Source organism: Prionailurus viverrinus, unplaced genomic scaffold (assembly GCF_022837055.1).
Source record: "Prionailurus viverrinus isolate Anna unplaced genomic scaffold, UM_Priviv_1.0 scaffold_35, whole genome shotgun sequence".
Classification (NCBI taxonomy): Eukaryota; Metazoa; Chordata; class Mammalia; order Carnivora; family Felidae; genus Prionailurus; species Prionailurus viverrinus.
The window spans coordinates 7727594-7740292 of record NW_025927605.1 but is presented as its reverse complement, the minus strand read 5'-3'; the positions used below and the strand labels follow the sequence as shown (position 1 = coordinate 7740292).

Sequence of the window (12699 nt, the reverse complement as noted above, 5' to 3'; positions counted from 1 at the left end):
CTTGTACTTGGTATCCTAACAGATTTATCTGAGTTTCACTGACCCATTTGGAAGTTACTTGGGTTTTTATCTAGGCCGAACAGTTCACTCAGCTAGTTAAAGCACACTGCTGTTGAAGTCGTCGTGGCAGGTTGGATCCCTCCGTCAACCTGTGGCCCTCAGTCTGTTCTAGAGCAGTAAGTGCATGTCTAGCTGGAGCCAGCCATCTTGTATGTCATCGTCACAAAGGACCGAGTAAAAGCGTGTAAATGGTGTGGGCTACCCACCCAGCTATCACTGCTGGGGAAGACCTTCCCAAGCCCAGTTCTGTTTATTAGGCTAACCTCTGTGAGGAAGCGCCAATTATTTACCAGGCCCAATAGAGGCTGCATCTTATTTTCGTGGTCCAGACCTCATTAAAATAAAGTGCTTTCAGGCTTATCAGATTCTTGCTTCTAGAGAGTTTTAAGTGGTAGTTTCTGTAGGAGTTCTTTGTATTTGACCTTTTGCTTAAGGCAGAATAAGGTAAATACTTGAGGTTTAATACGTGTTTAGGTCAGTGTCCCCGTTCCCCCGTGTCTCCTTCCCCCCGCCGCCCTGTGGCTTTGCCCAGGTTTTCAGGGCAGGGGAGGTGGAGCTTATTAGCAGTTGGAGGAGAAGGAGATTTGTGGGGCTTTGTGCTTCTCGTCTTCGGATGGTGTAGAGTAAGTATGATCGCGGCAGATTGGAAATTACTTGATCCACAGGATAAAGCCTTCATTTGTGGAGGTGGTTTCAAGAGAACATGACGAACGTTTGTATCTGAATGTACTACAGCATCGAGGTAAAAGTCATCTCTCTTCCTGCTGGGAAGAAAATTCCTGGTAACAGAACCTTTGGACTAGATTTCCTTGTCTTTCACAGGTGAGTGTGGTGCAAGATTCCGTCAACATTTCTGGCCAGAACACTATGAATATGGTGAAGGTCCCTGAGTGCCGGCTGGCCGATGAGCTGGGAGGACTGTGGGAGAACTCCCGGTTCACAGACTGCTGTCTGTGCGTTGCTGGCCAGGAGTTCCAGGCTCACAAAGCTATCTTGGCAGGTTGGTATTTATTCATGGGAAGCTTTAGTTTTGGTGAAACAAAGAAAAACCGTGGCTGCATAATCACCTTTTGAATAACGTCACTTTCTCGAACTGGTGCAGAAAAACTGCCACTAGATGTATTTTTTTATGGTGGGGACGTGAGTCGTCATAACCCAGAAGACTACTGTCCATATTAGGTCACCACTGTCGAGCAGTGGATGATGATGTGTATTGAATGCCTTTGTACCTAGAGGGTAGATGTCAAAACGCCGGTAAAGAGCAGGCGTTAGCCCCTAGATAGGGACTTAGGACGTAATGGAGAAGATTCTGGACCCAGGACCAAACCACTGTCTGGCTAAGTCCCCCAGCCCTGGAGTGTTAGCCCTCCCTGCAGTACAGACTATGCTATAGGAGAATGAGAATGACTTGGAAGATCAGGTCTTGCTCTCATAAGAGGCCCTTGGTCCTTAAGACCAGAAAGACTGACACAGAACAGCCCCTGATAAGGCAGCACTGACTTCACCTCCCACGAAGGCATAGCAGTCAGCCACAAACTTCTGTTCAGACCATAAGCCATAAGAGGAAGTCACGTGAACTTTCAGGCAGCAAATTTCTTACCGAGACTCTCAGCAGTATCGTTCTAAAACACACACCTGGCAAAACCTCAGTCTGGCTCAATCCAGCCGTCTTCCTGTTCCTGCTCGCAACTAGGTGTTACCGTGTATTGCCAAAGGAAGTCATTAACTCTTAGGTTAGCGTCTCCAAGCTCGGCTAGGCTCTTGGCACCGTCAGGAGCTCTTCTGCAGATACACCGCTCCCTTTCTTTTTCATAACAATAGATGCTTCAGACTGTTTACTGGTCTCCTTCGATCTCCAGCTCCTAAAAGAGATGCTTGCCGCTGCCGCTGCTGAGAGAATATTGAGGCCCTTCTCCCTCCGCTCTTGTCTGTCGCCTTACCTGCCTTCTCCCTGCGCTCTCCGTGGGGGGGTGTTCTTCCTTATGGCCAAAGCAGCCTATCTTTTCAACTTCTGTTTCATATCACAGGCCGCCTTCTCAGAAGCCTCACTCTGCCAGTCATACCCTTGCTGGGTTTCTCTTTCTCCAATTGCCTGTTTACCCCCAGCCTGGAAGCAGACAGGCTCGGGCTTCTCCTTCTAGTTATTCATTCATTTATTCTCTCTCTCTCTCTCTCTTTAAATAGAGCTGAGCTTCTTGAGTTAGCACATTTACTGTCTCAACTTCTTTCCTCCCACTTATCCTCAGTTCACCTCCATGCCACGAAAGCAGTTTTCCAAAGTTCTGTGACCTGCTAGTTCCTAAATCTGAGGGATTCCTTAGTTCATATAGTACTTGATTCCTTTCTCCTGGTTTTTCCTCCTGGTGCTCTGGCTACTTCTGATATGTGGCCTCCCTCTTCTTCACGCATCCCTGTCAACACTGGTGTCCCTAAGGGTCCGCCTCAGTTCTCTTTTCGTCTACTTATTTCCCCCCAAGTGATTTTATTTATTCGCATAGCCTCAGTTTCTGTCTAGCCACCGAAGACCCTCTAAGCCTGTTGCTGCTCGGACCCTTCCCTTTTTACTAAAAGCACCAACCCTTTAATCTTCAACTTCTGTGAAGTATTTTAGCACCTTACAGTTGATGAGCCTTCTGAAATAAAAGCAATGAGAACGAATATCTCTTTGGAATAGACTAAAATATTGAGTCTCAGAGGGTTGAGTGGTTTGCCCAAGATAATGTGGTTAGAAAATGACAGATCCAAAATTAGTTCTTGCGGACAGAAACTGTAGGCCAGCGTTCAAGTAACCTGTTGGCTCAGAGTTCTACTACATATTCCGTCTGGTCCTCCTCTCAGGTGGAGATGGGTAGTCTCAGCTTTCGCCAAAACCTCCGATTTATTGGGCAACATGATAAAATTTGAGTTTTTTAGGCCTTTTATCACTTTCATGGTTGAAATTAAGTGGACTTGTTTGTCCACGTTCATCAGACTACAGTGGGCATGGCCTCGAACACCGTTTCTCACCTTTTTTCACTATCCCCAGTCCTCCAAGGGGAAAAAAAAAACCCAAATTATTCCTAATGGGAGACAGTAAATACCGAAGATTAAGATTTTGTCAGGAAGGGTTGAGTTTTGAAGGGCCACAAGTGGTTGTAAGATTGTTTTTGCCTCTTTGGGGCATTATCATCTCTAATGTGAATGCATGGCTTGAAGGAACAGACAACCTGCCATCCACAAGCATGCACTTCTTCTAGTTAATGGATGCCTTCGAGCCCTGTTCTTGACCTCCTTGCCGCGTGATCCCTGGAACTGGAGAAAGTCGGTGTCATGGTTTCAGGCAAAAATCCGGGTATTAAAACATGAAGGATCTTCCATTTGAATCCCCACGTCTACCCAGAGGAGATCGTTGTCATCCAGCATAGGTCATTTGCTTCAAATGAGTGGTTGGAATGGAGTTAATGAGAAATTATTTTGCAAGTCATTTCAGGACACTCGGTTGGCTCAGTCACTAGAGCATATAACTCTTGATCTCAGTGTTGTGAGTTCAAGCCCCATGTTGGGTGTAGCAATTAGTTAAAAATAAAATCTTTAAAAAGCAAAAAAAAAAAAAAAGAGTGTCTGGGTGGCTCAGTTGGTTGAGCATTCGGCTCAGTTCACGATCTCACAGTTCGTGTGACCAAGTCCTATGTAAGGCTCTGCGCTGATAGTGTGAGACTTGCTTGGGATTCTCTCTCTCTGCCCCTTCTGCATGCATGCATGTGATCGTGCACTCTCTCTTTCTCTCTCTCTCTCAAATAAACAAACATTTAAAAAAGAAAAAGAGAAGAAAGTATTGGTTTCTTTTTTCCCCCTTATGTATTATTATTTGCTTATTGGTATAATAGAAGAAGAAAGGAATTTTATTATTCTGATACAATTTGAGGCTAAGACCCTTTCCTATAGCAATGGGACAGGAAACAGAGTGGTCTCTTCATAACAGAAGAACCAAGAGGTTTCAGTGTGATAACCTTATCTGTCTCTGTTCCCCTTTCACTTTGTAGCTCGTTCTCCAGTTTTTAGTGCCATGTTTGAACATGAAATGGAGGAGAGCAAAAAGGTATGTGACGGAGTGAAGATATGTCTTTGTAGCTAGGTGGCTAGATCCAGATGATTTCCTAATTTGACACCAGATTTATTTTTCCAGTCGTGTTATTAAAATGGCGTAGCATTCTCACTTTCTCAGAGCAGGGAGAGGTGGTCCGGAAGCATTCTAAGTAAAGCAAACTCACTGTGTCCCAGGTAGATCATCCAGTTTGGAGGGAGGGTTTTAGACAGGTGTTTCCACTCAGAAAAAGTCCAAAAAAAAAAAAAAAAAACTCTTGTATTTGAGAGGGTAAAGGTGGTCCATAGGATAGGAGGAAAAGCTGTTCTCATGAAGTAGGGCAGAGAGAGATTGCCCATTCGTGTTAGGTTTCAGATGATACACGCCTTACTCCCACCGGAGCTTAAAGTCATGAAAATTGTTTGGGGGTTTTGTTCTGTTGGAATGTTTCTCATTTTTAGTTTTTCTGGCATAGAATCGGGTTGAAATCAATGATGTGGAGCCTGAAGTTTTTAAGGAAATGATGTGCTTCATTTACACGGGGAAGGCTCCGAACCTCGACAAAATGGCTGATGATTTGCTGGCAGCTGCTGACAAGGTGAGATAAGAATAGAAAAATAGGGGCGCCTGGTAGCTCAGTCGCTTAAGGGTCCGACTTTTGATTTTGGCTTAGGTCACGATCTCATGGCCATGAGATCGAGCCATGGTCATGGGATTGAGCCGTGCGTCAGGCTCCGCTCTGGGCCTGGACGGAGCCTGCTTAAGATTCTCTCTCTCCCTCTGCCCCTCCCCAGCACATGCACGCATGTGCGTGCGCGCGCGCTCTCTCTCTCTCTCTCTCTCTCTCTCTCTCTCTCTCTCAAAAGAAAAGAAAGGGAAGGACAAGAAAAATAACCACAAGAGGAGGAGTTTTTTGTGACCTTTTGAGTTTCATCACTGGGCGGCTGCGTTACGTAGTACATCAGATGAACTTGTGTCTGAGTGTGGCCAGGACAGTCCTGCGTTACACGTGGGCGCCAACACAATTATTGGTAGAACCCTTTTTATCTTTCAAAGTGTCCTGCTTTGAATGAAGGAAACTACATGGTCACCCTGATTGTAAAAAAGGATAAGTCTGATGTTTACCTCTCTTCCCTTCACTGTTGTGATTACATACAAGCACAGTGATACTGAAGTTTTAGGTGACGCTAACATTTGGATTTATGATTTAGCCTTATAATTTATGAAGTGTTCTGGAGTTTAACTTTTTTTTTTCTAAACAGTGAGTGATTTTATTTTCCTTTTAATTCCAGTTAGTTAACATACAGTGTTATATTAGTTTCGTGTGTACAGTCCCGTAATTGAACACTCCCGTAAGTCATCCTGCGCCCATCATGACAAGCACACTCTTTCACCTCTGTCACCGGTTTCATCCTTCCACCCACCTACCTCCCCTGAGTTCCTTAACTTTCTTTGCAACTTTGTCAACAAGAGAATAATCTTTTGCTCAGGGTCGTGGTTGGCATTTTCAACTTCTACCTAGGTATTTATTGAAATATACCATATTCAGAATTACGAGATGATGGGTCGCTCCTTGGGAAAAAAGAAATACTACTGTAATAAACGTGTGTGTCGATTGTAAGATACACTTCAATTTGAGAATTATTAAAGTGTGAAAATTAAAATATGGGTCTTCGAATCAAGGAAATAAGGTGATGACCAAAACAGGCCAGTGATTCTCAAAATAAGGTTGGGGGGAAATGTTAATGAAGCACTGAGTTTAAACAAGTCATATTGAGGTTTTTGTGTGTTGCTGTCTCACTGCAGGATTTCTCAGAATCTTTACTATGTTAATGTGCGCTGTGAGTTATCTAAAAGAATATGATAGCATTTCTCTAATATAGTTAACCCTGGAATCCTTTCCTTCAGGGACCGGTGGGGATTAGTGGCCCCCAAAACACACTTTGGGAGACTGACTTTCATTGTGTAGATACATCAGAAAGAGCTCGGTAACCTGTCCTCCAAGGCCCTGCGGTCTGAGGAAATACAAGCTGGGGGGTTGGGTGGCTATTCGTCCTGTGAAAGTTTTCCTTAAAAGGCCTTAAACCTGGCCAGCAGTAGACCCTGTGAGAAGGACGGTTCCCTGCCGGAAGTGCTGCCGCTTCCTGCCACAATGCTGCAGCACCCATCCGAGGGCAGAGCTGGCTCAGACCGAAGGGCACTAGAGCCTTCTCGGGATTGGCCCATAGGAATAGTCTCCTTCCACCTTGCTTTGCACCTTGGGAACAGAGGAAGTACTTGTTTTTACAGTGGAAGCTTTATCTTTATTGATCCGCTCTTCGGAGTGTTTGTAGAGGAGGATGAGGCATGTAAACCCAATCGGTGCTACTGATGAAAACGATTGAATAATAGCTGTATCCTTCTTATCAACCTTTCGAGATTTTATTAATACAGTTAAGCACTGTGAACATGCCATGCCCTCCCAGTCTAGCCAGCTCAGCTCTGACCACAGGAATCTTGCTTTCAGTGGAGGCAATAAGAAATACACACTGTGAACTCTGGGGAAGCAGAAGACACAGCTTTTTATACACATGAGTTTATAATGAGTGTGCCTCACCCGCCCTCTGATTTTCGGTGAAGTTTACACGCACCAGATTGTTTATCCCTCTCGTCTTCTAGCTCCCGTAAGGACGAGCAGTATCAAAAGGCCCACTTTTTAGACGGAAATACCAAGGCTCAGCGGTGGATATTCTCAGAGCCAGGGTCTGACACCTGCGGCATTCCTGGGTGTCCATTCCTGCTCCTCGGCCAGAGAGCCGACCGGGGAAGCCCCTGTGAGCGCACGGAGCGCGGGGATCAGCCTGAATTGACCTTCTGTGGATGGTATTTTCAGTACAGTGCCATTAACTTACAGTTTTAAAAGATAAAGTAATTGAATCGCAGCAGTGCTTTAAATTTGTGAATGAGAAGTAAGCGAAGGTGCATTTTCAAATTCCATTCAGAATTTCCCATTAGACAGTCTCTGCGCCAAGCTTATTTTAAAATATTTTTACCTTTGCACCTTGTTGTGAGCTTCAGGAAAACAGAATAAGAAATCCTTCATGGAAGGATCTAAACATCTAGAATTTACCCAAGAGGCTGAAACAGCTTCTTCTGAGCCTTTCCAGTCTCCTGGGGACATGTGTAATTAGACCAAAAACAAAACAAAACACGTCGGCCAGGCCTGGGAGACACAATTTCGATCTCTTGGGTAAGTACAACCATTAGGCAGGTTTTTCAGAAGCATAATTAAGAAAAAAAAAAAAAAAAAAAACTTTGTCCCTTAAGGGACAAGAATGGCTACTTTTGTCTAATTATGCAGTAGGGATCAGAATTGTTCACAGTAAAAGTCCTTTTTAAAAGAAGGCATCGAGAAAGGGTAAGAGGAATGTTCTGTGCAGCACTGTATAAAGACTGAACCATCTACTCAACCTTTTGCAGCCTTTTAAAACAAAAACGGCCACCTCATTTCTTGCTTGTCTAGTGTCATTCCTGTTTTCCATGGAAACTGTTTTCCAGTTACTCAAATGTAAAAAATTAAAGCTGCACCAAAACCAATGAAACTCTCTTTTGGCTGCAGGAGATCACAGTGCCAACAGATATGCCTCCTCACCCAGGATTCGTAAAAATGAAATTATCTTGGTCTGACTGCCACGACTCGGCCTCAAGGAGTGTTGTGTCATTGCGTTCTGAGGTCCTCAAGGTGGGACCTATACAGAGACCGTGGCTGCCCATAAAGCAAACCATTCTCCTGTGAACTGATTAACTACACTTTATTTTGTGCCTCCTTTTATCCCTTCCTCCCTGCTGCTGAAGTTCCTTAGTTATGTTCATAATCTATTTGAGAGCATGTAGTCCAGCGGCATCAGAACAGATCAGCTAGGTCAGATGTGCCCAGTATTAACCTAGACCTTCACTTCCGGGACATATATACCCTTTACTCTGGAAAATAGGAAGCTTTTAGATCGGAACAGGATCCAGGGTCTCTGTTACTTTGTCCTTCTGCCCTGAGAATCTTAACTTCAGCCCCAGTAAAGAGGACCCATTTATCCCTTTCTCTTTCAAAGGAGGCCTTGGGTTGACCCTCATCGAGGCCCAACTAGTGGTGCAGACGCTGCTGAAAGTCACTGCAGGGCTCCTTTTCACAGCCTGATGGGCCCGTTGGGCTTCCCCGCCGGGCTGGTGACCGTGCCCGCGTAGAAAGGGCTGTGCCTCGCCCTAGTTTGGCTCCGAATAAAGGATGGCAGAAATGCCAAACGTGATGTCCTGTTGGCCTGAAGCAGAGTTTTATGCCTCGTGGTAAGGGAGGGTGGGTGGCGGTGGTCTAAGGAACACTTGCATCCCACTTGGGGCAGGGTGAACTTGAGGTTGGGGGTCTACTCTGTAATTGCCATCTTTCTAATAGGCAGACTTGAGGACTTGAATGGCAGCCAGGCACATTATTTCAGCTGTCTTCATTCCAGCCTTGGGGGCATGGTTAGGTTTTATAATTGCAGTAGTAGCCTTCTCACGGGCCGTGCGGTTTTGTTCAGGAATCCATGATGGTGCAGCTGAAGAAAACGGCTTCAGTAGCGGCAGCCGGAGCCGTTCCCGCTCTGACGGCCGCGGCGCTTGTGTTTTACAGTATGCCCTGGAGCGTTTGAAGGTCATGTGTGAGGATGCCCTCTGCAGTAACCTCTCCGTGGAGAACGCCGCAGAAATTCTCATCCTGGCTGACCTCCACAGCGCGGATCAGTTGAAAACTCAGGCAGTGGATTTCATCAACTAGTGAGTTGGCATCTTCAAAGATGTTCTTTCAAGATAGTTGGGGTAGCTAGAGAGACGAGAAAGACTTTGAATTAGTGAGGAAAACGGGCAAGTAGCTTCATTAACCCCTTTTAGTAGTAAGTAGAGGGTTTTCATCTTTCCCTCCAGCTTGACAGTTTGGAAGATGGTTTTGCTCTCCCGGGGCTAATGCGATTGGTGAGTGAGGCATCTTACTTCCTCGCAGTGATGGGAAATGATGAAAACGATAAGTTGCTGGCCTGGAAAAGCTGTGTCCCCCAAACAGCAGTGTCCTCGCTGCACACTCAAGGCTTTAATAGAGGGCATGTAGATCTCTGGGAGAACCCAAGTATGTTTTGTAGGAGTTAGTAAAATGCACCCAACAGTGGATTGTGGAATGGGGACAAACGGAAGGGGTAATCAGTAGTTGAGGTTGTTAAATACCGTTCGGAGAAAGAAGTGTTCGTTCCAGTACATCTGTTCCTTCACCCGAACGATAAGTGACCTGGCCGTATTACTTTCTGCAGTAATTCTCAGTGGGGCATGTCCTGGCTCTCTCGCCCGTTGCAGAACAAAAGTTAGGGAAAACCCAAAGAGGGGAAGCAGGCCTTAAAAAACCCTCACAAGCAGCAGTTCTGGGCTCGGGCGGGTCTAAGAGGTTGCCGGGTAGATGAGTGAACGTTACTCGGCACAGAAAATGCCCCAAAACAGGAATCCGCTTCCACTAAGTCTGTTTATAAGATTGTTTCAAAGGAGTTGACCAGTCGTGGCAAAAGTGGGAGAGAAGAGACCCTTAAATGTTCCTTCTAGGGACCGCTCGCTCTGTGCTGGACATTTGGCGTGGTGCTTTTTAGATGTTAACCGGTCCGTAGAGTGTGGTTATGATCCCCTCCTTTTTGAGCCATCAGGCCCCAGGCCGTGATCTGCTCTGTGGTCAGGGACTAGAAAACGGCAGAGCCACACGGAAGCTCAGGAGCTCAGAGCTGCCTGACGGAGAGAGTCCTTGCTCTTTCTCTGTATCAGCAGCGTCACCAGTCAGTCTCAAGAGCATTGATAAAGCAGAGAAGAGCCTGAGGAACATCTCACCTTTTGTATCTGAGAGCAGAGGGGCTCAAAACCCAGGATTTCAGAGTCGCAGCAGCCACAGCCCGGTCACCCGTCGGCCCGCTGTCTGACGAACTCAGCGTACGTTAAGGGTTCTGCCTAAGCGTTCGGCAGAGACAGCCTTTGCGGTGGCCGCCGGGAAGTTAGACCGCCCAGGTGGCCGTTTGCTCCCTCTTGCTCGCGTGCCCTTGGTAACCCGTCTCTCCACGTTCCTCCTAGTCACGCTTCGGATGTCCTGGAGACCTCTGGGTGGAAGTCGATGGTGGTGTCACATCCCCACTTGGTGGCTGAGGCGTACCGCTCTCTGGCTTCAGCACAGTGCCCTTTCCTGGGACCCCCACGCAAGCGCCTGAAGCAGTCCTAAGATCCTGCCTGTTGTAAGACTCCGTTCATTTTCCTGAAGCAGCAGCCGCTGTTGCTGCCCGTGACCACCGGGTAGACAGCGCGATCTGTGGAGCTTTTACTCGTTGCGGGGGCGAAAGACTGCATCGTGGCCCCCAGACTTTTAAAACAGCACTAAGTAACCTTGGGGGAAACGGGGGGAGGGAAGGGCCCGGGGCCTGGGGCTGTCCAACCTAATGAAAACCCTGTTGCTGCGTCACTGTGTTCCCTTTGGCCCGGCCGAGTTTGACACTGTGGGGATTCAGTTTAGGCGCCGACCCTGAGGACGTCCCGGCGGTGGCACTTCGGAGAAACCTGTCTGCATCTGACTGAGCAGAACAAATCGTCAGGTGCCTGGAGCAAAAAGGAAAAAAAAAAAAAAAGACATTTAGTTTTAAGAGAAGGGAAAAGAAAAGGCAAGAAGAAAGGATCTTTGCAGAATTTCTCAAAAATCAGTTTGTGGATCCCAGGTAGTATTTATGTTGAGAGAAATCGTAGTCCATCCAACTGTGCGGAAACTTGGATGTTTGTGAAAGCTCTTCACCACCGTGCGAGTGTGTCAGCAGAGCCCTCTTGTTAGCACTTACTGTTTGCGAGAACGGAATACATCCTTTTATCCTTTCATGAAAAACAAGTGAAGGCGAAAGGGGAAGGAGGTTATCTGAGCTGGAAGATGAGTGTCTGATGTGGTGGCTTTTGCAAAAAAACCTTTATTGGTGTTGAAAACTGGAAAAAACAATTCATCCAGAATTCCTACTGTCTTGACAAGAAACGTGGTTCTCGGTTTTTAGATATTGTGGAAAATGTTTTTTGGCCTTTTTCTCTGATTTTATTTCTCCTCCCTCCCCCCCCCCTTTTCTAAAAAAACAAAACACAAAACAAAAACAGAACAAAAAGAAGAGGAGATTTTATTATTAATGCCGTGTGACAAGAATCCCAGCCCAGATTGCTCAGCTGTTTGCACCTGACTTGCCACCTGCAGAGGAGCCAGTCCCGTCCCTTCCACTTCACCCCTTTCCTACAGGGGACAACTTCCAAATGTTAATTTTTTTCTTTTTGAAAATATAAATAATTACTATTTTGTACCGTGTGGTATCTCTGGTCTTTTGTTCCACTCACCTGGCTGGTTTCGTGGGTCTGAGTTCCGTAAGGCCTCGTTTGATCCTTAACTTGCAGAGATGATATTTGAAATGTCCGTCGATGGGGATTTGTCGCGTCTCCCTGATCTCGAGCTTCCTCCGTGAGCTCCCAGCGTCTCCTGGTGTCTTGTCTGTCTTGAGTATCTGTCCCACAGTCCACATCCTGATGAGGGATCAGGCTCCCACCTCTGCCGAGGCAAGTAATGGGAGGGGGCTACGCCCTACGTGTTCTAACACCTGAGTCCCAGTCTCCCTTCTCCTAGGTAATTCTAAAAAGATCAAGGGGACACGAACGTGGAGATGAAATAAAGGGAAGTTATTATCGCTGACTGGTTCTGTCACTGCCTTGATGTGTTTCCAGAAGAGTTAATGCCCGAATTCCCAGTGCGCTCACAAGAACGCTCCGGGGCTCCTCTGCCTTTCTGACAGCAGTGTCGGACAGGCCAGGACGGTGGGATTCTCTGGAAAATGCATTGGCCACGTGGCCGAGGTGTGTGCTGTTTGACCTTAGACGGGAGACTCAACATATCCCACCCTCCCTTTCCCTCCAGTGACTTTGGCCTTTGCAGGTCTCGCAGTCTCCACTGACCTTGCCAGTCCGAGAGTGGACTGGCTTTGCTCTGGTATCGGTATAACCGAGCACAGGATCTGCTCGTTAGAAGCCACTCCGTTGTATGACTCAGCTTCCTCCTGAGTGTCACGTGAGGAAGTGCCCAGTTCTCCGTGTTGTGGCCGCGGCCCTGTGCCGCCTCATCCTCACTTTCCGGGTCGGCGCACGGGCCCAGGGGTCCAACACACCTCTACCCACATGGCCTCTCGGGCCACTGCACTCGCTCAGCTCTCCTGTTCTCGGTGAACCTTCACGTACAGCATTTCACTTCCCAACCGCCACGTGATGATAGCACCTCCCCGTTCTATAGCAAAGAGGAGTGGACCCCCAGGGAAGTCAAGTGACATGCCTCAGAGCGTGTCTTGGCATGAGCGACAATTCTTCTGATGTAGTGCCCTGAAGAGCTTATGTAAGTAACCGGAGGAAGTTCCATTTCTGAAAAGTTTAGGTACGAGATCTGAGTGAAAGCTTCCTTCTTAGGGAAAAGCGAGAGCAAAGCTCTAGAAAGAGGCCTCTGCCGGCCTGTTCTTCAGAGAGTCCAGGAAGACCGGCTCGGTTTC

General features: G+C 46.9%; 1 protein-coding gene across 2 annotated transcripts in view; it reads left to right on the top strand.

Annotated features, from left to right (window-relative positions):
- Window positions 1-11475, top strand: part of SPOP (speckle type BTB/POZ protein) — a 67028-nt gene extending 55553 nt beyond the window's left edge. For both annotated transcript variants that reach the window (XM_047845814.1, XM_047845815.1), the window contains exons 6-10: window positions 883-1060; window positions 4083-4138; window positions 4599-4721; window positions 8766-8908; window positions 10229-11475. In XM_047845814.1, the coding sequence (XP_047701770.1) occupies window positions 883-1060; window positions 4083-4138; window positions 4599-4721; window positions 8766-8908; window positions 10229-10373 (645 nt within the window). In that variant the 3' untranslated portion in view covers window positions 10374-11475. The remainder of the gene's footprint in view (window positions 1-882; window positions 1061-4082; window positions 4139-4598; window positions 4722-8765; window positions 8909-10228) is intronic.
- The last annotated feature ends 1224 nt before the right edge of the window (window positions 11476-12699 follow it).